Raw genomic sequence first — 24424 nt, forward strand, 5'->3', positions numbered from 1 at the left:
TGCCTCCAATTGCCCAGTCACGTCATTCACGAGCCTCCTCCTCCACAGAGACCGATCTTGACACCATTGGTACCTGTCGTCAGCAAATCCGGTACCAACCACGATGCCATTGGCAGCAGCGGCAGCAGGTCCGGTCAGGTGGGAGAGCGGGCAGCTCACAATCTACAGCTCGCGAGTTCAAATCTTGGTCGGTGACGAGTGGTGGGGGGTGCGTGTGGGGTGTTGTCTCGATGCATCATCCCTCCCTGCGGGGTCAATCAAATGAGCACCACTGCGTTGTGGGAGGGAGTGGAAAGGCGCGTGCCCAGCCAGCAGCGCCGCGCGAGCGACTCTCTGCGCCTGCCACTCGGAGTCATTTGACGGTGGATGGCGATGCCATCTCCCTCTCTCCCTCCCCCTCTCTCCCCGTGAACGTGAGGGAGAGGGGGGACGTGGAGCGGCTGCGTCGTGTTTGGGAGTCGCTGCCGACCGCGACTGGACGTGGTTTCGTTCGTGCGTGCGTGCCGCGGGATTTAACCTTTCACCCCGCGTCGTCCCAGCGGGATGTCCGTGCGGCCGCCCCCCCACCTCCTCCTGCTGCTGCTGCTCTCAGGCTGCGTTCCATCCACGCAAATCCACCTCCCTCTCTCCCTCACACTCTCCCTTACCCTCTCTCTCCCTTTTTCTCCCTCTCTCTCCTTTACTCTCTCCCCCACTCTCTCTTGTGCTTACACTCGTGGCTGTTTTTTTTAAAGAGTTGCTGAGCACAGGCCCAAAGATCCCCCGTGTAGCCTTAACAAAGGGGGTGGGTGGCCAGCACCACCATGCCCGGCTGCCTCTGTTTCCCACGTGTTGATGTTTACACATTGCACCAGGTACAGAGATGACCTGAGCGTAGGCCCAAAGGCCCTTGGATCACGATAGAGTCACGACATAGACATGACACAGACACGACACAGACACGACGCAGACACACTAACGTCATGATAGCGTCACTGATGTCCCCCCACCCCTCACCCACCCCCCTTGGGTCGTTGTCGGTACCCGTGTGTGTGGTGTTGGTGTACTTTGCGTATCAGTGTGTGCGTTTACTTGTGTACGTACGGGTGTGTATGCCTTATGGGGAGTGGTAGTGTAGCGGTTAGCGCGCTGCGCTATGAGCCCAGCGACCCGGGTTCGTTTCCCGCTCACGGCCAACACCGGTGACGATTATCTGAACCGGTCCAGGGCCTCCCCTAGGTCGACTCAGCCACAAATGAGTACCTGGGTACGGTGTGTATACATTGCCACTGGGGAGACAAAGGCGGTCGGGTGTGGTGCTGACCACCCACCCCCTCGTGTACCGTTCCAGCCTTCATAGGTGCTCGATAACAGCACTTGCCCCTACAGTCTGTTAAGGCTATACGGGGAATTTCTGTCTTGTCTGTGCGTGCGTGCACTCATGTCTGCGTCGCCATCTACAGCACACCACACCCAGGATTAACCGATTAACAGAAAATATTTATTTCTCCAGGGGCGGTGGTGGGGAGGTGGTGATACCCGACACATTGCTGTGTGCTAGAGTTTATCGGTAGAATAGTTATCGTGATAGTTCTGCTTTCATTGTAGGGTTTAGGCTTAGGGCTGGGCTAAGGCTACCCTGATGGTTGCTGCTGTTGAGTTTGGGTTATGGCTGTATTTGTGGTTGGAATTGGGCGTGTAATTTGAGCTGTGGATTTGGTTTAAAGGATAGCGCTAGGGGCAGGGTGAACGCAAGTACTAGGGTACTATCTGTGAATCTGTCAGGGTTAGGGCCAGACTACAGATTAGAGCCAGGGCTTAGGGTTAGAGCCAGGGCCAAGGTTAGAGCCAGGTCTATGGGTTAGAAGCCAGGGCTAGGGTTAGAGCTAGGCCTAAGGTTTATTTCCAGGATGAGGGTTAGAGCCAGGCCGAAGGATTAAGAGCCAGGCCTAAGGGTTAGAGCTAGGCCTAAGGGGCAGTGCCAGGCCTATGGGTTCGGGCCAGGCCTGAAGGTTAGGGCCAGGGCTAGGGCCAGGATTCAAAGTTAGGGCCATAGTTAGAGCTAGGGCCAGGATTAAGGGTTAGGGCTAGGGCTGGGACCAGGGTTAGAGCGTAGGGTTCGGGCCAGGGCTAGGGCTCTGGTTTAGGACTGATGGAGTCGAGTGCCCAATCCTCCTCCGCGACGCTCCGGCTCGACCAGTTCCGTTCTCACGGCTCCGCCGGTCCCTGGTGGTCAGCAATTGACGCATCCCGGGGAGCCGCGGTCCTTACCCTCGCAACCACAACCCCCCCAATCACCACCTCTCACCCCCCCCAACCCATTACCTTCTCCCCGCACACACAGACGAGTGCGCACACCCATGGACAGACACGCTCGCAAACTCAAAGCAACTCCCGTCGTGGCGCCCGTGATGATGTCTCTGGATTGGTACAGGGAGGAGCTGGCACAGTCGGTGGTGTGACACTCGTGGCCAGTGGTAGTGGCCGCTAGTGCCTGTGTGCGTGTGGGGGGAGGGAGCGGTGGTACAGCGGTGAGGCCGCTGCACTACCGTCGACCCGAATTCAATTCGAGTCACGACCAACACCGGTGGCGGATATTTAAACCGGTCCTCGGTCTTCTGTAGGTCAACTCGACCTTAAATGAGTCGTACCTTTTGCGGTGTGTTAAACATCACCACTCGGGAGACAAGCTCGCAAAACAGCACTTGCCCGAACAGTCAAGGCTATACAGGGGATCTTTGTATTTCTGTGCACACAGCGCTGTGTAACAGCTGAAGCTCCTAATAATGATAATAATTGAAAATTTTGCTATCGCCCCCACAGCGCAAGGCTATCACGAAGGAAGGTGCCGCGGTGTTTCACAGTAGGGGGGTGATTTTTGCTCTGTAAATCCCATTTGAGCAATTTGCGGTGTAATTTACAAATTTGGACTAATACCAGCACACAATGGGCCATGCTTCTCGAATATGGCCACGGGATCTTTAATATCCGGTCTGAAGTGGACGGTCCTGAGTATTGAATGGGTTCTACTCTGCAGTGTTGGCCAGCGTGCCCTGCCGGGTTGGAACCACAAACTTCTGTAACGAGCAGCAAATTCTCTATCGCAGGGCTGCGTCATGGCCCTCAACGAAACAGTGGCTCCGTAAAAGGACTGGCTTGTCGACCGGCATGCATGCACGCACGTGCGTGTGTGTGTGTGCGTGTCTTTGTGTGTCTGGGTGTGCTGTTTGCCATCCATCCCCTTGTGTGCCATTCCGGCTTTCATAGGTGCTCCCCCCCTCTCCGTCCCTCTCCTCTCCCCCTCTCCGCCCTCCCTCTCTTCCCTCCCCTCCCCTTGCTCCCCTCGCTTCTCGCTTCCCCTCCTCTCCCCCTCTTCTCCCCTCCCTCCCCCTCCTCACCAATCCCTCCCCGCCCCCCCGCAGGTGGCTGTGAGCTAGACCTGGCGCGCTTCTCCCAGCTGATGGGCGGGATGGGCGGCGTGCACCGCGTGGTGGGCACGCGTCCGTGGAGCCGGCTGGCGGACCAGCTGCGCGTACCGCGCGGCGCCCAGGACCGCCTCGCCAAGTTGCAGGAGGCCTACTGCAAGTACCTGCTGGCGTACGACTGCCTGGCGCCCGCCGACCGACAGCAGCTGCTGCGCGACGTGCTGGCGGAGAAGCGGCGCCTGGAGCAGGAGCAGCAGGAGGAGGAGGGCGCAGCAGCCGCCGCGGTGAGCGGGGGAGGGAGAAGCGCCGTCAAGCGAGGTGGTGGTGGTGGTTTTGGTGGTGGTGGTTTTGGTGGTGGTGGTTTTGGTGGTGGTGGTTTTGGTGGTGGTGGTGGTGGTCACGAAGAAGGTAGTGGTGGTCGTGATTGTGGAGGTGGTCGTGGTTGGGGTGGTTGTGGTGGTGGTGGTGGTCACGAAGGAGGCAGTGGTGGTAGTGATTGTGGAGGTGGTAGTTGGAGTGGCGCCGGCGTTGCTGTGAGACAGTGATGGGTTGCGCTGGTGGCGGTGCGGAGCAGCAGGTGGCAGCGATGGTGACTGCAGTGGCGGAATAAAATAGCGAAGAAAGTAATGAACATTTTTAAACAGTCAACGCAACGATTGGTCAGTTTAATGGGCAAAACGCCATTCCCTGCTGACCAGTTGGCGCCGGTATCATCTGCAGAACCAGCAGCAGCCGGCGCCCGGGCCGTGGAGGAGAGGTCGTTCGGCCGGGAAACCGATCGCTGAACTGCGCAATGGCCACATCAACGGCGCGGCGCTACGCCGCAGCGCCACCGCAGCGGCAGCAGCCGGCGCTCGCTCGCGGGGACACCAGGCTGGCCACGGCGGCGGTGACGGCAACACCGGCCTCAACACCTCCTCCCCTTCTGTCAGCGTCAACGGCACCGCCAGCACCACCGCCAGCAGCACCGCCAGCAGCACCACCAGCAGCAGCAGCACCACCAGCAGCACCACCAGCAGCAGCACACGGAGGCGCAGCGTGGACACCGGCAAAGGCGAGGAGACGATGCCAGGCGGGGAGGCGGCATTCCTGCACGGCCTGCAAGACTGCGTGCTCAAGGTGCCGTCACCTTCACCACCCACCTCGCCCAGCCACCTTTGTCTCCCCAGTGGTGATATATATATATATATACTGCACCAGGTACTCATTTGAGGCTGAGTCGACCTAGGGAAGGCCCAGGACCGATTCAGATAATCGCCACTGGTGTGGGCCGTAAGCAGGAATCGAACTCAGGTCACCGGGTTCACAGTGCAGCGTGCTAACCGCTACGCTACACGGGATTCCTCTGGGTTGTCTGGTTTCCTTCTCCCATAGCTAAACCCACACCCACAGTGGAACTGACATCAGCCAAACTCACATCCCAATTGCTGACAAATTTACTTGCAAGTCACTCGGTTGATATCACACAGCAGCAGCAGTAGCAGCAAGGCTTTCCTGGGTAAACACCGTAGAACGACAACAGCGAGTTACGCACAGCGCAAAAATCGTGATTTCTTTTGTCATAGAGATTACAAGCAGTAGAGTAAACAATGGGGACCGTGCGGCCGTCGCGGTGATGAGCCTCCGAGCGTCGAACCCGAAGTGTAAACATCGGGTGGCAGGAGTGACACGCAGCGGAATCTGCCCACGCGGGCACCGTGGGCGCCATGGGATTGTGAGCGGTGGCGGGCGCGGCCTGGGAAGGGGACGCTCGATCCAGTAGCGGATAGAGTGCGGCTCGCAACGCCGGTGGGCACGGAGTGAACACCGCTCTCCCTCTGTGCTCCTCCAGGGGAAGTCGGTGACCCTGACGGCGTTCTACCGCATGGCGCGCAACACCGTCGCCATGTGCTTCAGCACTGAGGAGCCTGCTGCCTGCGAGGTCGAGGTGAGGAAGCGCCGGCAGAAGCGGCGCCGTTGTCATTAACGCTGCCGTTGATGCGAGCACCGTCGGTGGTGATACGAGTGACGGCACCGGCGGCATTGCTGACACCGGCTTCGAATAGCGGCACTCTCTCGGCCCCCGGAGCGTGCAGCTTGGAGTAGGCGGTGAGGGGGTGGAATTTGTGAATTTGTCGGGGCTTGGGGCACTGCGACCCGGCAGTCGCTGGCGTGCGCGGCATTCCCCTCCCCCTCGGTTGGCGAGCACCGGCTCGGAACTGGCGCGATTAATCCTGTGCCGTTGCGCGTTTCATCACTTTTGCGTTTGTGGGGGGGTGGGGATGGGTGGTGAGGGCTGGCGCCGTGCCCAGACTGGGGGGGAGGGGGCCGGGCAGGGGGTGCGGCACCGCACCAGCCAATGATGCGAGCCGATGCTGACGTGCGAGCGGCGAGTTGGCCGGCGCGGTTGGCTGGTGGGTCGCCTGTGTCGGGGCGGTGTTGTGGTTTTGGATATTGTTATTTCTCCATTCTCTTCCCGGTGCTGCGCAACATTTAATTTGAGACTCCGTGACCCAGGTCGTTGGTTCGTGCCAGAGAGGAAGAGTTGGCCGGTCGTTCCCACTCAGTGGAAAATGAAAATTGATTTAATTTTTGCTGTTGCCAAAATGATGACTCCCTGCTGTTATGCACTCAGTGCTTTTATTCCTAGACTCACACAGCGAGCCATAGACTCACACAGAGACCCGTAGACTCACGCAGAGAACCGTAGACTCACGCAGAGACCCGTAGACTCGCGCAGAGACCCGTAGACTAACGCAGAGACCCGTAGACTAACGCAGAGACCCGTAGACTAACGCAGAGACCCGTAGACTCACGCAGAGACCCGTAGACTCACGCAGAGACCCGTAGACTCGTACAGAGACCCGTAGACTCGCGCAGAGACCCGTAGACTAACACAGAGACCCGTAGACTCGCGCAGAGATCTGTAGACTCGCGCAGAGACCCATAGACTCTCACATAGACCCATAGACTCGCACAGAGACCCGTAGACTCGCGCAGAGACCCGTAGACTCGCGCAGAGACCCGTAGACTCGCGCAGAGACCCATAGACCCATAGACTCGCGCAGAGACCCGTAGACTCGCGCAGAGAACCGTAGACTCGCGCAGAGACCCGTAGACTCGCGCAGAGACCCGTAGACTCGCACAGAGACCCGTAGACTCGCGCAGAGACCCGTAGACTCACACAGAGACCCGTAGACTCGCGCAGAGACCCATAGACTCGCGCAGAGACCCGTAGACTCACGCAGAGACCCGTAGACTCGCGCAGAGACCCGTAGACTCGCACAGAGACCCGTAGACTCGCGCAGAGACCCGTAGACTCGCACAGAGACCCGTAGACTCGCACAGAGACCCGTAGACTCACGCAGAGACCCATAGACTCGCGCAGAGACCCGTAGACTCGCGCAGAGACCCGTAGACCCGCGCAGAGACCCATAGATCTATAGACTCGCACATAGATGTTTCGACTCACACAGAAAACTAAAGACTCATGAGGGAAGGAGGGTGGGGGAATGGTAGGAGCAGAGGCAGGAAGGCAGAGAAGGAGGGAGGGAGGGAGGGGGAGGGGGGAGAGGAATGGGGGGAGGGGGCACCGTAGGGTCTGCAGGAGCGGGGCGACGAGTCCGAGTGCCGCTGTGTTCTCCCTCCCCAGCTCAGAGACCCATAGACTCGCACAGACATCTGCAGACTCACGCCCAGATCCATGGACACAGACCCAGACCCATGGACACACAGGCACCAATAAACTCGCACAGAGAGCCATGGACTCACATAGAGAGCTACGATCCATTGGCTGTCTTTGAACTAAACGTAGCTACTATTTCTGGGCAGTGTGTGGGTGTGTGTGTGCACGCATGTGTGGCGGGGAGTGGTGACGCAGTGGTTAGCGCACCGCACTACGAACCAAGTATGATTTCCGCTCGCAGCAACATCAGCGGCAGACATCTGAACCAACCTAGGGCCTCTCCTAGATTTACTCAGCCTTAATGAGTACACGGTGCGCATGCCTCTATGAACCCATATGGTTTACCCATATTCTTGCACAGGGGAATTGAGTTTTCAGGTCTATACGGCGTACAGCCGTTTCAATACGGATACAAATTTTTTAATAATTGTCTATTTGTTTGTGTTTCTCCCTTGTGATGGGACTTTGGAGGATGAACGTTGAGATTTATAAGGTCGCAGGGTGACCAATAAGGTCTGAATTGGTCTGTAATCAGGTAGGGCACTGAAAAGGGGTTGACGGGTATGGGTGCGGTGTGTAAACATTGCCACTCGGGAGAAAAAGGCAGCTGAGCGTGGTGCTTTATTTGTGTGGTGGTGTTGCAGCAACGGTTCTGGCAGCTCGTGGAGGAACGCGATGCGCACGTCGCAGTGCACTGTGGGAAGGTCGACACAAAGACTTCTGGGAGTGGATTTCCAGTCTCCAAATCGGATTCTTTCTCCAGGTGAGTGGTGGTGGTGATTATGGTTTTGGTGGTTGTGGTGATTATGGTTGTGGTGGTGCCGATTATGGTCGTAGTGATGGGGATATTCCTGAAGTTTCTGATGACGTTGGTGGTGCTGTTGGCGTTGCTGATTGATGATAATGGTGGTGGTGCTGCATCGCTGTGCGTCGTCAGGCACGGCTGGAACTTGACCGTTCTCCCCAGCAACCCGGCCTCGGTGCTGCGTCACCTGGGCACCGTGTCTGGTACGTCATCAACGTCGACGTCATCGTCGTCTTAGATTCATCATCACTCATCATCACCACTCATCACCAGCGTTACTTTGATCGCCTCCCAACCTCGCGAGGCCGCTGTGGGCCCTGGTGCACGGGATGAATCTGAGGGGATTGGCCCTCGTCCAATTTCTCCCCCCCGCCCCCCACCCCTCTACATATCCAGAGGGGCCCGGTGCAGTTGCACCCCCTGCGTACTCGATAGCTGCGCCGTTGACGGTGACCCAACATCGTCGTTGGCCTTGTCGATGAGAACGCGACTGTGCCGTGAGCGGCGGGGTGGTGTGGGTCCCGGCCGCCCCCTGGTGGCGAGCCCGCGCTAGCGGCAGAGCCCTCTTGAGATCCGATTGGCTGGGCTCAGTGTGGACAATTTGGGCAGAGGCGGCTGGTGATATGGCTTCTTTACAACCACCACGACGCACCCTCTCGCTCACCCGTCCACTCACCACACTGCAGGTCACATCGCTTATCTTCCCTTGCACTGCTGCACTCCTCACCCACTCACCATCACCACCACTCACCATCTCGTCACCACTCACCATCTCCTCACCCACTCACCATCATCACCACTCACCATCTCGTCACCACTCACCATCTCCTCACCCACTCACCATCATCACCACTCACCATCTCGTCACCACTCACCATCTCGTCACCACTCACCATCTCCTCACTCACCATCATCACCACTCACCACCATCATCACCACTCACCATCGCCTCACCCACTCACCATCATCACCACTCACCATCTCCTCACCCACTCACCATCATCACCACTCACCACCATCATCACCACTCACCATCATCATCATCACCACTCACCATCTCCTCACCCACCCACTCACCATCATCACCACTCACCATCTCCTCACCCACTCACCATCATCACCACTCACCACCATCATCACCACTCACCATCATCATCATCACCACTCACCATCTCCTCACCCACCCACTCACCATCTCGTCACCACTCACCATCTCCTCACCCACTCACCATCATCACCACTCACCATCTCGTCACCACTCACCATCTCCTCACCCACCCACTCACCATCATCACCACTCACCATCTCCTCACCCCCTCACCATCATCACCACTCACCACCATCACCACTCACCATCATCATCACCACTCACCATCATCATCATCACCACTCACCATCTCGCCACCACTCACCATCTCCTCACCCACTCACCATCATCACCACTCACCATCATCATCACCACTCACCATCATCATCATCACCACTCACCATCTCGTCACCACTCACCATCTCGTCACCACTCACCCACTCACCATCACCACCACTCACCATCATCATCATCACCACTCACCATCATCATCATCACCACTCACCATCTCCTCACCCACCCACTCACCATCATCACCACTCACCATCTCGTCACCACTCACCATCTCCTCACCCACTCACCATCATCACCACTCACCATCATCATCATCACCACTCACCATCATCACCACTCACCATCTCCTCACCCACTCACCATCTCCTCACCCACTCACCATCATCACCACTCACCACCATCATCACCACTCACCATCATCATCATCACCACTCACCATCATCACCACTCACCATCTCCTCACCCACTCACCATCATCACCACTCACCACTCACCATCATCACCACTGACCATCTCCTCACCCACTCACCATCATCACCACTCACCACCATCATCATCACCACTCACCATCCCCTCACCCACTCACCATCACCACCACTCGCCATCATCATCACCACTCACCACCATCATCATCACCACTCACCATCTCCTCACCCACTCATCATCATCACCACTCACCATCACCATCATCACCACTCACCATCTCGTCACCACTCACCATCTCCTCACCCACTCACCATCATCACCACTCACCACCATCATCACCACTCACCATCATCATCACTCACCATCATCATCATCACCACTCACCATCTCCTCACCCACTCACCATCACCACCACTCACCATCACCATCATCACCACTCACCATCTCGTCACCACTCACCATCTCCTCACCCACTCACCATCATCACCACTCACCATCATCATCACCACTCACCATCATCACCACTCGCCATCATCACCACTCACCACCATCATCACCACTCACCATCATCATCATCACCACTCACCATCTCCTCACCCACCCACTCACCATCATCACCACTCACCATCTCCTCACCCACTCACCATCTCCTCACCCACTCACCATCATCACCACTCACCACCATCATCACCACTCACCATCATCATCATCACCACTCACCATCATCACCACTCACCATCTCCTCACCCACTCACCATCATCACCACTCACCACTCACCATCATCACCACTGACCATCTCCTCACCCACTCACCATCATCACCACTCACCACCATCATCATCACCACTCACCATCCCCTCACCCACTCACCATCACCACCACTCGCCATCATCATCACCACTCACCACCATCATCATCACCACTCACCATCTCCTCACCCACTCATCATCATCACCACTCACCATCACCATCATCACCACTCACCATCTCGTCACCACTCACCATCTCCTCACCCACTCACCATCATCACCACTCACCACCATCATCACCACTCACCATCATCATCACTCACCATCATCATCATCACCACTCACCATCTCCTCACCCACTCACCATCACCACCACTCACCATCACCATCATCACCACTCACCATCTCGTCACCACTCACCATCTCCTCACCCACTCACCATCATCACCACTCACCATCATCACCACTCACCATCATCATCACCACTCACCATCATCACCACTCGCCATCATCACCACTCACCACCATCATCACCACTCGCCATCATCATCATCACCACTCACCATCTCCTCACCCACCCACTCACCATCATCACCACTCACCATCATCACCACTCACCATCATCACCATCATCATCATCACCATCTCCTCACCTACCCACTCACCATCATCACCACTCACCACCATCATCACCACTCACCATCATCATCATCATCACCACTCACCATCTCCTCACCCACCCACTCACCATCTCGTCACCACTCACCATCTCCTCACCCACTCACCATCATCACCATCATCATCATCACCACTCACCATCTCCTCACCCACTCACCATCATCACCACTCACCACCATCATCACCACTCACCATCATCATCATCACCACTCACCATCATCACCACTCACCATCTCCTCACCCACTCACCATCATCACCACTCACCATCATCACCACTCACCATCTCGTCACCACTCACCATCTCCTCACCCACTCACCATCATCATCACCACTCACCATCATCACCACTCACCATCTCCTCACCCACTCACCATCTCGTCACCACTCACCATCTCCTCACCCACTCACCATCATCACCACTCACCATCTCCTCACCCACTCACCATCTCGTCACCACCACCATCGTCCCGTTCCCCCCCGAGGTCTCTCGACAATCACCACACTCGCTCCACAAAGCCCATTCACTCTTCCTGTCACAACTTCTGCATTAGTGCTATTTGTTGCTGGTCGCTTCACATTTTGGGCACCTAGGCCCGTGCTTAATAGGTGCTCGCTAACAGCACTTGCCTCAGCAGCGTGTGGCTACACGGGGCACCTTTGCCCGTGCATTTGCGTGCAGGAGTGACTGTGCCATGGCTGAACATCGGCATGATCTACTCCACCTCGTCGTGGGCCCAGGACCCCCACCTCCTCCCCTCCATCGACTTCCTGCACACGGGCGCCGACAAAATATGGTGAGTCGTCCTCCATGATGCAGGGGGTGAGAGCTGGGCGAGGAGTGTGGTGAGAGGGACGAGGTGCGATGGCTGCGGTGCAGTGGCCGCACTCGCAGCGAGAATGCCGGAGGTTTTGCGACCGGCGTGCCGCGCTGTGCCGTGGGCTGCAGGTACAGCATCCCGGCGGGGCAGCAGGAGGCGCTGGAGAGAGCGGTGCTCTCGCTGTCACCGGCCAACGGGAAGCCGGCGCTCGAGTTGCTGCAGCAGAACATCGTGAGTGCGCACGTCGTTCCCGGTCACGGCTTCCGGTTCCGGTGTTGTCGGGGTTTGTCGGCGGGACTCGGGGGGGGGGGGGGGGGGGGGGGGGGGGGGTGGTGATGGTTGTTGGGGGGGGTGGGTGCCGCGTGTCTCACGACGAGGGCCCCGGCAGGTCTCCCCAGAGGCGCTGCGCCGCGCCGGCGTGCGCGTGCACCGCGCCGTCCAGCGCAGCGGCGAGTTCCTCGTGGTCTTCCCCGGCGCCTGCACGGCCAACGTCTCCTGCGGCTACAGCGTCTCCGAGGCCGTGTCCTTCGCCACCACCGGGTGGCTGCCCACGGCGTGGCGCGCCGCGCAGGTGTGCCGCCACTCGCCACCACTCGCCACCACTCGCCGCCACTCGCCACCACTCGCCACCACTCGCCACCACTCGCCGTCACTCGCCACCACTCGCCGCCACTCGCCATCAATCGCCACCACTCGTCACCACTCGCCACCACTCGCCACCACTCGCCATCAGTCGCCACCACTCGCCACCACTCGCCACCACTCGCCGCCACTCGCCACCACTCGCCACCACTCGCCGCCACTCGCCATCACTCGCCATCACTCGCCACCACTCGCCACCACTCGCCGCCACTCGCCGCCACTCGCCACCACTCGCCGCCACTCGCCGCCACTCACCACCACTCGCCACCACTCGCCGCCACTCGCCACCACTCGCCACCACTCGCCACCACTCGCCGCCACTCGCCGCCACTCGCCACCACTCGCCGCCACTCGCCGCCACTCGCCATCACTCGCCATCACTCGCCACCACTCGCCGCCACTCGCCACCACTCGCCACCACTCGCCACCACTCGCCACCACTCGCCGCCACTCGCCGCCACTCACCACCACTCACCACCACTCGCCGCCACTCGCCACCACTCGCCGCCACTCGCCACCACTCGCCGCCACTCGCCACCACTCGCCACCACTCGCCACCACTCGCCACCACTCGCCACCACTCGCCGCCACTCGCCGCCACTCACCACCACTCGCCGCCACTCGCCGCCACTCGCCGCCACTCGCCGCCACTCGCCGCCACTCGCCCCCACTCGCCGCCACTCGCCACCACTCGCCATCACTCACTCACCGCTATTCACCACCACTCACCACCACTCGCTAGCAGTCACCACCACTCACCGCTAGTCACCGCCACTCACCGGCACTCGCCGCCACTCACCACCACTCACCGCTAGCCACCGCCACTCATCGGCACTCACCGCCACCACGCGCAACACTCACCACCACTCACCACCACTCACCACCACTCACCACCACCACGCGCGACACTCACCGCACTGCGGCGCGCTGATTAGGTGCCCTGCCATGGCAAATTCAACGCTTGTAACGTGCAACGCCTTCACTCTCCCTGTGTGTCTCCCCGTGTGTCTCCCCTGTATCCCCCATGTCCCCCTGTGTCTCCCGTGTAGACGCTGAGGGAGCGGCGCTCCCCCAACGTGTTTGCGGTGGAAAAGCTCCTCTACCTGGCAGCCGTAGCGGAGCTGGAGAGGGAGAACGCAGCGGCACTCAGACACGTCGCCCCGCTCCTGCAGACCCTCCGGTGCCCCCTCCCCCCCTGCTCCCCCTCCCTCCCTCCCTCCTTCCCTGCCTCCTTCCCTGCCTCTGTTCCCACCCTCCTTCCCTCAGTTTGAGTCTATAGATTTCTGTGTGAGTCTATATATCTGTGTGAGTCTGGATCTCTGTGTGAGTCTATGGGTCTCTGTGAGTCTGGATCTCTGTGTGAGTCTGGGTCGCTGTGTGTGTGCGGATCTCTGTGTGAGTCTTTGGATTTCTGTGTGAGTCTGCGTGGTGGTGGCATCACAACGTCCAACGTGACGTCTGGATCTCGGTGTGTGCGGCCGCAGGGACGTGGAGCTGCGGCGGCGGCGCCGTCTCTTTGAAGCCGGCCTGCGACTCTCGGCGCGGCACGGCGCCGCCCCGGAGGGTCCCCACGCGCTGGGCAGCCCCATGGTGGTGCGTAAGCGCGTGCGGCGCTCCCCCGGCGAGCCCGAGTCACCAGAGAGACGCTGCCAGACGTGCCGGCAGCTCTGCTACCTCTCCATGGTACGGCTTGAGGTGCCACGGTGGCTAGGAGATGTTAACTAGCTCGCCTGGTATGCAGGAGGTCGTGGATTAGATCCCGACCCAGACGCCTGCTGCTGTATATTTGGAGTTTGCATGTGTCTCTCCCCGTGGTTGCGTGAATTTTTCTATGGGTCCTCTGGTTTTTCCTTCGACATTTAGAATCAACATCAAGCATTTTATAGTATTTAGCTGATATGAATTTCCACACGATAAGTCACTTCGTTGAACTATTATTTTTGATAGCCATGTCGCTTCTGATAAAGAGCTACATAGCTCAGTAGTGGGCAATACCTGGTCAAATATAAAAAATTGTTTAGTTTGAGTTTTTACCGTCCTTGTCGCCATCGCTCTGCATACTGTTACAGCTCATGCACACGGTGTTCACCACACCGCACATTGACTCACCCACACAACAACAATAACCGCCATTCGCCACTAAGTGGCGGTGACGTCACCACGGCGCTTGTGCCAGGCTATGTGCACATTAAGACAACGTAAAGTGTCGAACGCCCGCTGGCAGGAGGTCTCGGGACAGACCCAGGTGCCATGGGTTGACTGATTGAGATGACTGGCCGATGCACCATCTGTGCTCTCTACTCTGCCAACTTGCTGTGTTTTAGCCACCTGGCGCTCCACTCGTTGTTGTGAGCGTCGCTCTTCTGGAGGACCACTGCCTCCAGAAGAGCGATGCCCACTAGCTTCCTTCACAACCCTTTTCCACAATCTCCTGTACCACATCACTCCATCTCTTCTCTCGCCCCTGCCACGCCCGTTTTGCCCCCTCTATCCAGTGGCTGGGCATGCGGCCTACATGACCTAGCCAACCCAGCGTTGCCTGTCGGAGGAGCTCACCGATGGGGCTTTGTCCAGATCTTTCAAGGATTTGTGAGCTCCTCACAATCCAGCCTGGTTAAACCCAGGATCGCGCATAGGCAGTCCAGCCTAAATGGTTCTAACTGGCGAAGATGTTCCATTAGGGGGGTACAAGTTTCGCAAGCGTAGAGAACGGAGGTCATGACCGTGGCCGAGAAGATCCGAAGCTTCGTGCGGAGCAACCGACAAGCTCGCCTCCATACAGCGTTACGCAGCCGATGAAAAGATAATGCCGCTCAACTGGTTCGGAGTGAGACCTCTGCTCTCAAACCGGAGCTGGTCATGAGCACACTGCCCAGGCATGGAAAACTCTCCACTCTCTCCACAACTACACCATCACCAATTGGGAGTTGTGGGGGTGGAGTGCCTGATGGCACAAAATACCCAGGCAAGTGCTTAGTTTTGGTGGGGCTGATGGTAGAACCCTACCCCTGAGTGGCACACTCCAGGTTCAGCAGCAGCACCTCCAACTCCTCCTCTGAGTGAGCAGCAATTACCAGATCATCCGAATACATAACATGGTTGACCAATAGGGAGCCATCCCTTGACCGCCCTCGGGCATCGATCAGCCACCCATTGTATCTGTACCAGATGGAAATTCCCCCAGTACAGCCATCGAAGGCTTCACAAACTACCTGGTCTAAATAGATGTTATATAATGTGGGAGCCAGAGGACTCACCCCCCTCACCCACCCACACTCAATCCCCCTCACCCACTCATTCACTCGCCTACTAACCAAACTTTATTTTTTTAACTCATGGGGCCTTTGCTCAGCATCTACATAAAATAGTATATATATCATCATCATTATCGTGTTCATAATCATCACCATAATAATTATGTTGATACCATCGTTATTATCACCTGTGTTTGTAGCACCACCATGGTTCTTGTTGCTGTGGTCGGGAGCAACGCTCATAGCGCCACCCAGCAGCAGCCTGCACCAATCCTCACGAGTACCATCGTGGTGACGACGACGATGATGATGACTACGAGGATGTTGATGACGACGTTGATGTTGATGGCGTTGATGTTGACGATGTTGATGACGTCGATGTTAATGACGACGATGTTGACGATGTTGGCGACGACCATGTTGACGATGTTGATGACGACGACGTTGACGATGATGGTGTTGACGATGATGGTGTTGACGATGTTGACGATGTTGATGACGACGACGTTGATGACGACGACGTTGACGATGACGGTGTTGACGATGATGGTGTTGACGATGATGGTGTTGACGATGATGGTGTTGACGACGACCATGTGTCAGGTGGTGCAGGAGAGCGACGGCACCGTGTTCTGTCTGGAGTGCGTGCTGGCCCACGTCAAGGAAAAGAAGACGTGCCGCGGTCTGAAGATGATGTACCGCTACGACGAGGCACGTGTGTGTGTGTGTACGTTGAATTAATTTCCGCCGTATGTAGCCAAATGTGCGAATTGAAGGTGCGAGCGAAAGGACAACAAACTAACCACCATCACCACCATCAACACAGCATCACCACAACCATCAACACCACCGTCATCACCACCACCACCAAAAGACGAAGACAAAGATCCCCAATGTAACCTTAACAGACCGTTGGGGCAAGTGCTGCTAGCGAGCATCTATGATGGCTGGCACGACACACGAGGGGGTGGGTGGTCATTACCACGCCCGGCCTCCTTTGTCTCCCCAGTGGCGATGTTTACACACCCCATCAGGTACTCATTTGAGGCTGAGTCGAACTAGTTGGAGGCCCAGTACCAGTTCAGATATTCGTCACTTGTGTTGACCATGAGTGGGAATCGAACTCAGGTCACCGGGTTCGTAGCACAGTGCGCCACCACCATTACCACCGCGCCCCCCACCCACCCCCCCCCCGTACTTTGAGGTGAGGCGCACGGTGAGGGCCGGTGTTTTGCAATGCCGCCCCCATCTCTCTCCCCACACTGTCACTCTGACACTCTCCCCCTGCTCTCTCTCTCGGCAGGAGCAGATCAACAGCCTGGTGTACCGGGTGACCACGGCGGTGGCGTCGGGCCCCGCACGGCACAGCGACGGCACCGCCACCACCGCGTCGCCATCGCGGCCCAAGAGAAGCTCACGCCGCACTCGCCACGGCAGCGCAACGATGACGCCGCCGCCGGCGCCGCCGACTCGTACGCGGGACTCCCCCGAGCTCGCGACGCCGGCACCGTCTCCGCCGCCGCCGCTTGCCACCTCAAAGCGCCTCCAGGGCCTCTCCTGAGCCAGGCCGCCGCCGCTGCACAACGACCGCACGAGGAGCAGCAGCGGGAGGAGAGCGTTAGGGCCGCCATGCCGATCTCATCGTGAGGAGCCGTTGAGGCGGCCGTCCTGATGTCGGCTGTTCTGCCCCACGTGGTTCGGGCGCCGTTGACCGCGACCGTGTTGGCGGTTCGGGCCGCAGTCGCCGAGACGGGTGCCGTGCGAGTCCACGGGTCTCGGTGTGGGTTTACGGGTCTTGGTGCGGATCTACGGGTCTCTGTGCGGGTCCGTAGGTTTCTCTGTCACTCTGTAGGTCTCGGTGCGAGTCTAAGAGTGCACAGTGGGAGACTGTAGGCGCAGAATGCGTTGGTAGTGAGGAGGTGCGATCGTGGTGGTGGTGGTGGTGGAGAAGGCAGCGTGGCGGTGGCATCAGCAGTGGCTCTGGCCACGACAATGTCTCCACGGGTGATCTCGGAGCTGCGCATTTCTCTGGATAATCCTCATTCTTCTCTGGGTCTTTAAGGTGTCATGTTCCCCTGGAGGGACGTTTCTTGATATGTTGTAGACAATTACCTAGTGAGTGTGAAAGTATTTCAGGTCTCGACAATGGTTGTTTTTGCTTTCTTGATAACATTGATATTGTGTTTTGTTTAAAATTGAAAGCCATTCAAGGTGAGAACGATGCAGTTCCACAGTAGTCGTGGTGATGATGATGGCGATGACGTCACGCTGAGCGGCGGTGACGTCACGATTCACAATGGTGCTTGCGACGTGTGATGGCTTCATGCCACTGTTGGGCTTGAGAAACAAACATGGTGCTTGCCCTTAAACCAGGACAATGCCACGGTCACGGAACAGCAGAAACGCACGAGCTGTAATGCTCACGTATGCCTTGGGCTCGCGCACATGTTGACGTGCGTGCGTTGACGTGCGTGCGTTCACGTGCGTGCGCGTGGGGAGCGGTGGTCAGCGCGTCGTGAGCCCCGGCCACCCCGAGTTCAGTTACCCGATCGCGGCCAATACCGGTGACTAACATCTAAACAGGCCCTGGGCCCTCCCGTAGGGTTGACTCGGCCTTAAACGATTACCCGGTGCGGTGAACATGCAGACATCGGCACCGGCGAGACGGAGGCGGGCAGCAGGCGTGGTGCTCGGGCACACGGCGCTGCCCGTGAGCCGCCCTGGCAGCCCATGGGTTGGAGCACTCTGTGCGTCTGGCCTTCTCCACCGCTGGTCGCAAGTCGCTGACAATGATTGGTCATTTGTTAGTCGACCTGTGCGTGCGTCCATGTGCGTGCGTCCATGTGCGTGTGTACGTGCGTCCACGTGCGTGTATGCGTGCGTCCGTGTGTGTGCGGGCAGGGGGGTGGTGCCGTGCGACGGCAGTGCGGTGCGCCGCCGTCTCGCCGTTGTGCCGCACTGCGGGGGTGTTGCACTCGAGTCCTCGGAGGTGTGAAGCGGAGTTCCCCGTTTCCACGTCAACTCCTCGTTAGCTTCAAGTCTCCCTGGGGGTTGTGTCGATGTGAACTTGACTGGAGTTAGATTCCCTGCGGTGGTGGGGCGGGGGGTGGAGTGGGTGGCGGTGTGCGCGTTGCGATTTTATCTCTTCGCTTTTATTTATGGAATTAACTCTGAAGTGTTTTTGCTGAAATGCTTTATTTATTTCCTAGTGATGCACCGACATGCTCGCGACATTTGTAGGCTCCACGTACGTCGCACGTTCGCCGATTAGCGTCGTTTTAGTTTTGCCGACTCGAACGGTGAGGATCTGCGATTGTCCCCGTGCGTGGGGAGTGAAAAATGAATCGGTGTGATTACTGATTACTTGACATTTCAGAAGTAACTTAATGAGTTGATCCTCTGCTCGGCATCCTCACGATGTAATCAAATGACTTGGAATCGCCCTTGGCTGGGATACGTCGGGTTGACATGACTCCAGACGCGGCGGCGGCGGCGTTCCCGTGTGTCTAGCCCATGCCGCCGACTCTTTGCCTCGCCCTTCTGTTGTATATTGAAATATTTTTTCAAATTTTCATTCAAAGTCAAAGCTGCCGTGCAGAGCAACGAAGCGGCGCTCGCCGCTAGATCTGCCGACGCGTCCTCGGCGGTCGGCGATTCAGAAATGCTCGACAGGGGCGGGGGGGAGGGGGGTAGGGTTTACGAATCGGCGGAGAGGGGGAGGGGGGACGATCACCGGCCCCAGTTTGGTAAAAACGCGGCCCAGGTTTAAAGCGCTGCCAGCGACCGCACGGAGGAGACACGGCATGTACTTTATTTGGTTTGCCAGCAACATTGGCCAAATTCAGCTCTTCAGAATCAAATACCAGTTGGGCTGTCACGCGAGGAGCATTAGTTTCGTGTGGCCTCTGTGCGGAACGGAGGTGTCGCTTGAAGACGTTCTCGGAGGTAGCTCTGCGATATGTGCTTCCGCGTGCCGTTCTCCGGCACGGAAAGGGGGTCGAGATTTCTGAACGGGTTCTTGGTGACGCCGCAGTGCCCGCTTGGACAATCGGGGCGGCTGAAAACTGGATGAGAATTATCCACAATTCCCGCTGTGCCGGCGCCTTTTCCACCAGAATGTCGCGTTTCTCCGCCGCTGCGTGGTGCGCGACCCAGCCGGTGCGGCGCGCTCGTGCCCTCGGGTTCTGTTTTTGCCGATGGGCGACGGTGGGCGGAGGGCACCGCCGAACCAAGCCAGTGCCTTTGTTGAGCTGCTCAGGGTGGCCACGGCCTCCCGTGCAGCCTGTTTCCCCATTCCTCTGGCAGCTGCACAGACAACAACAACAACAACCACCCTAACCCCGTCTCCTCCTCGTTGTTGTTGTTAGTGATTCCTTTGTGTGACTGTTTAAAAGCCTTCCTCGCCTCTCGAGTGACGGGAGGAGAAGGCAGTTTACTGTTTGCGTCGACACGTTGCCACCGTGTTGAGCCGTTGAGCCTCATCAGCATTAGTGTTTTGCGGGTGTTAGGCGGTGTGACTTGTGCCGGTGTAGCCGTACGTACCGACACCTCTCAAACACCAAGTATACCAGCTAACTTAACCGCCTAGGTTTTTTTACAGCCAAGCTTATTTTTCACGATTGATTTTTTTGGGTTGGGCCCACGTAGCTATCTGGCCAAACTTTTCGTCTCGTAACTCTCCACCACCCGGCGCAGCCAAACAACCAAATTTAACAGCGATGAAACTGAGAAGTGCGTCCAGCGTCTTTCAGGGTCATCTCCAAAATCCGCCTGCCGCACGTCTTCCATCATCATCACGACGCCCGCTGCGGAGCGATCGGCCGTGCCAGCACTGGTTTGGCAGGGGACCAACTGGCGAGGAGGAACGGAGGGAAAAAAATCCACACCAAACCAGTTTCTTATCACGGATCCCACAGTCTGTCTTGCCCGGCTCTGACTTGCCATGCCATCACTGGGCCTCGCCAAACGGGTTTCCGACCAAGGGCGAGGTCTCCGTGCAGCCACCCTTCAGTGTGGCATGCTGGAGGGCGGCTGTCCGCCGTGTCCAGCGGGGGTCCGGGAGGCGCCACTCACGGCCAACGGGGGGGGGGGGGGGACACGCTGGCGCACGGCTGGTGGGCCATGACGCGCTTTTGCCGCCGGGCCCAACCACAACATCAATCGTGAATCCTGGTCACACGGGCACTTTCCCAAACGGTTCCTGTTCCTATGCAGTAACGCGATGTCTCTGCAGGGATTGGGGGAGGGTGGGGGGGGCGGCAGTGAATGGGGGGCAGCCTCTGTAGGACGACTCGGTCTCGCACCGGGACTCCAAATCCGCGTGGCGCCCCCCTCCCCCCACCCCCCCGCTAGGTGGAGCGGCCGGGTACCATGAGCGCGGTCGCTGCGCACGGAAAGCGAGGGGGGTGGGGGTGAGCCCCCGCGGTTTGGTTTTGGGGGGCAGCGCCAGCGATGGGGTGCGCTGGGCCACCCGTGCCGTGAGGAGCTGTGTGCAGAGCGTGTCCCTGTGCGCGGAGCGTGTCCCTTAAAGCAGCTGCGGTGACTGGGTTTTTGGGGAAAGTCGGAGAGGCAAGAGGATGCGGCAGAGCGGTGGTGGCGGTTGCCGTGCACTCCCAGGGAGTTAACAGCACGTGTGGGCCTTGCGCTGTTAACACCCCCCCCCCCCCTTCGTCTGTGGTTAATTTTTTTCATTTGTAAAATGTTTCGGTTTTGTGTTTTTTTTGCGTTAAACAGAAGCGACAGAGCGCGGAATGCCGTTGAGGTTTTCGTTGTCGCTGAAACGTGGACGGTGGTGAAAATGCAAATCCAAGAATCACAGACTTGGGGAAATGCACTATGCTCGCTCGGCGAGGAGTCAGTTTACGGACGTTCACGAATCGACGGACGCTCGAAACAAACAACAACAAAAATGAACTCTTCCGTGGTTTTTTTTCCCAAAGAAGAATCGCCGGGCCGGACGAACGTCCACTCACGCGCCCCCCAGCGCACCGAGCCGCCGTCTTCCCGCACCGCCGCTTGGTGAGAATCCCGCCTCCGCCGGCGCCTCCTCCGGTGGTAGTGGCGGCGGTGGCGGCTGTCTCCTCTCGCGCCAGCGATCGCCTCTCGTGACCAGCGTGGCCCGCGCGACGCTGCGCCTTGCGGGAGAGCCCGCGCTCGATGCCTTCTTTTAGAATTTCTCTGTAAGTGAAAACAAAGCCTTAAGATTGAGACGTTTCGCCTACACAATGACAACGGTGATGATTACGACGATGACGATGACGGCGGTGCAGGTGATGTTGATACGTACGCAGCTTTCATTCGGCCGTCATATTTTCACTGTGGTGATTTAGAAGTTGCTCCACACATGGCCATAGCCTGAGATACCTTGAAGTCCTGGGAGATACTGCGAGGACCCATCGACATGAAACACTACACCCTCTTTCGACAACTTCTCTCCCAACCTCCCTCTCCGTTCTCATTCACCTTCCTACCTCCCTCCCTCACCTCCCTCAGCCTTCCATCACCACTTCCCCCCCCCCCCCAACCTTCCTCTCTCCATCATTATTCACTCTCCTCCCCTCCCTGCTGCTCTCGTGTCCTCCTTCCCTCCACCTTCTCCCCCGATTCCTCATTCCTTGTTTTTGCCCTGATGGCGTCCACCACTCCCTGACCTCCAACGCGCCCTCAACTCCAAACGTCTCCGTTCAGGGCAAATCCTCGCCAAGCAATTAAATATTCCACATTCCCATGGCGGGGAACTCGTTTTTTTTCCCCCATGGAGCATGAGGTCAAGCAATGTTGTCTTGCGCTTTCCATCCTCAAGGGGATGCGATGACGGTGACGAACCCCGGTCAGGATATGAACTCATGCCCTGCTTGTGAGTCGCACCCTGTGCGTGCACTGTGTGAGTGTTCTCCGGAGGCAGCTACAGCGAGTCGTGAGACGCTACAAAGCCACTGAGCGAAGGAGTCCGTTCTGTTATCTCAGGAAGACGATGACGACAACGACTTATCGGTTGAGGGGTTGGGGGTTGCCTGCCTTTGCCCCCGCCCCCCCCTGCTTCCTTCCCCAAGACGATGTGGTGCTACATGGGGCTGGGTTTACGCTGTGCGCAGAGATCCTCGCATGCCTTGAGAGCGGGTGAGAGTGTGAATGAGTGTGTGGATTGGAAGGATGCCCTGGTGATGTCCCCCACTTTAGGAAGAGGGGACCGCACTGATTGTAACAACTGCCGGATAATCTTCCTCTTCAGTAATGAGGCCAGGAAAGGTCCTAGCAATGATTATTCGCATGGCCAGGCAGTGTGCTGAGTAGAGGCTTGCGGAGCCCCATTGTGGTTTCCTGCACAGATACCATATTCTCTGTTCGCCTTCTACAGCAGAGGTGTAGGAAATTTCAACGAGACCTACAACTTTGCTTTATTGACCTGGTCAAGGCCTATAATACCATCAATATGCCAGGGCTCTTTGCTGTTCTTCGTGCTTTTGGAGTCTGACTCTGCTTACAATCATTAAGGACCTTCATGATGGTGAGCGGGCCTGGGTAAAACTACGTGGCCGGGAGTCGGAGCCATTCCCTGTATGCGACAGGGATGTCCTCTGGCTCCCACATTATTTAACATCTATTTCGACCACGTAGTTCGTGAAGACTTCCATGGTTGCACTTGAGGAATTTCCATCTGGTACAGATACAATGGGAGGCTGACCGATGCCCGTGTGCAGTCGAGGGATGGCTCCGTATTGGTCAACCATGTTATTTACACTGATCTTATGGTTGCTGCTCACTCAGAGGAGGAGTAGTTGGAGGCACGACTTTTGAACCTGGAGTGTGTCACTAAAAGGTGGGGCCTCACCATTACCCCCACCATAACTAAGCACCTGCCTGGGTATTTTGTGTTATCAAATACAGACAGACCTCGTTTAGCATGACCCCGTAGAACGCCGATTCGCTACAGCGCTCTTTGTCCTGGAGATATTTTTTCTTCTAAAGATCTAAGAATACATCAAATCGACAAGTAAATTGCTGACAAGCGAGAGAAGACCCAGCAGCGATAGCCGAAGAAACGTACCCGCCCCCCATGACTCTCTCAGCGAATGAGAGCGACACACGCCCTCGACCAACCAGACCTCACCCCCTGCGATCCATTATCATGGCCGCGATTACATTCACAAAATCGATGTAATTTTTGCCAGGTGAGATCTCGTGCGATTAGGATGGAGTCTTCGGCTCCGCCTAAAATAAACCCCACTACAATAATTGTAACTGAGGGCATCGCTGAGATCACGAGTTCCTGGAGCTCGTCTCCAGCTTGGGAGTGCAGCAGCAGCAGCAGCTCACGCCTCGTCTCCGCTGCCCCATAGGAGTACAGTAGAAGGCACTCGTGAGTACACGACAATACGGATTTAAAAATATACTTATGGAATGTCTCAACACCTGTGCTATTATTAGCGCTATTTTCAATACCCCAATGAAGCCCTCATGTATTGCTTATAGGAAACGACACCGTCGGGAATGCATCCCCATACATACAATGGTAAAACGACCCCCTTTAACGCTGATTCGATTAGCGCTCACCTCTCCAGGAGTGTATCTTGAGTGCTAAGCGAGGTCTGCCTGTACTCTG

The 24424-nt window shown here is 57.4% G+C and overlaps 1 protein-coding gene across 2 annotated transcripts in view; it reads left to right on the forward strand.

Annotated features, from left to right (window-relative positions):
- LOC144949704 (protein Jumonji-like) overlaps positions 1-19484 on the forward strand; it is a 73095-nt gene extending 53611 nt beyond the window's left edge. For both annotated transcript variants that reach the window (XM_078879725.1, XM_078879726.1), the window contains exons 8-19: positions 3402-3688; positions 4125-4523; positions 5236-5331; positions 7713-7831; positions 8006-8076; positions 11788-11902; positions 12055-12157; positions 12315-12497; positions 13618-13748; positions 14053-14251; positions 16426-16533; positions 17126-19484. In XM_078879725.1, coding sequence (XP_078735851.1) covers positions 3402-3688; positions 4125-4523; positions 5236-5331; positions 7713-7831; positions 8006-8076; positions 11788-11902; positions 12055-12157; positions 12315-12497; positions 13618-13748; positions 14053-14251; positions 16426-16533; positions 17126-17383 — 2069 coding nt within the window. In that variant the 3' untranslated portion in view covers positions 17384-19484. The remainder of the gene's footprint in view (positions 1-3401; positions 3689-4124; positions 4524-5235; positions 5332-7712; positions 7832-8005; positions 8077-11787; positions 11903-12054; positions 12158-12314; positions 12498-13617; positions 13749-14052; positions 14252-16425; positions 16534-17125) is intronic.
- Positions 19485-24424: the final 4940 nt, after the last annotated feature.

This window comes from Lampetra fluviatilis, chromosome 54 (genome assembly GCF_964198595.1).
Source record: "Lampetra fluviatilis chromosome 54, kcLamFluv1.1, whole genome shotgun sequence".
Lineage (NCBI taxonomy): Eukaryota > Metazoa > Chordata > Hyperoartia > Petromyzontiformes > Petromyzontidae > Lampetra > Lampetra fluviatilis.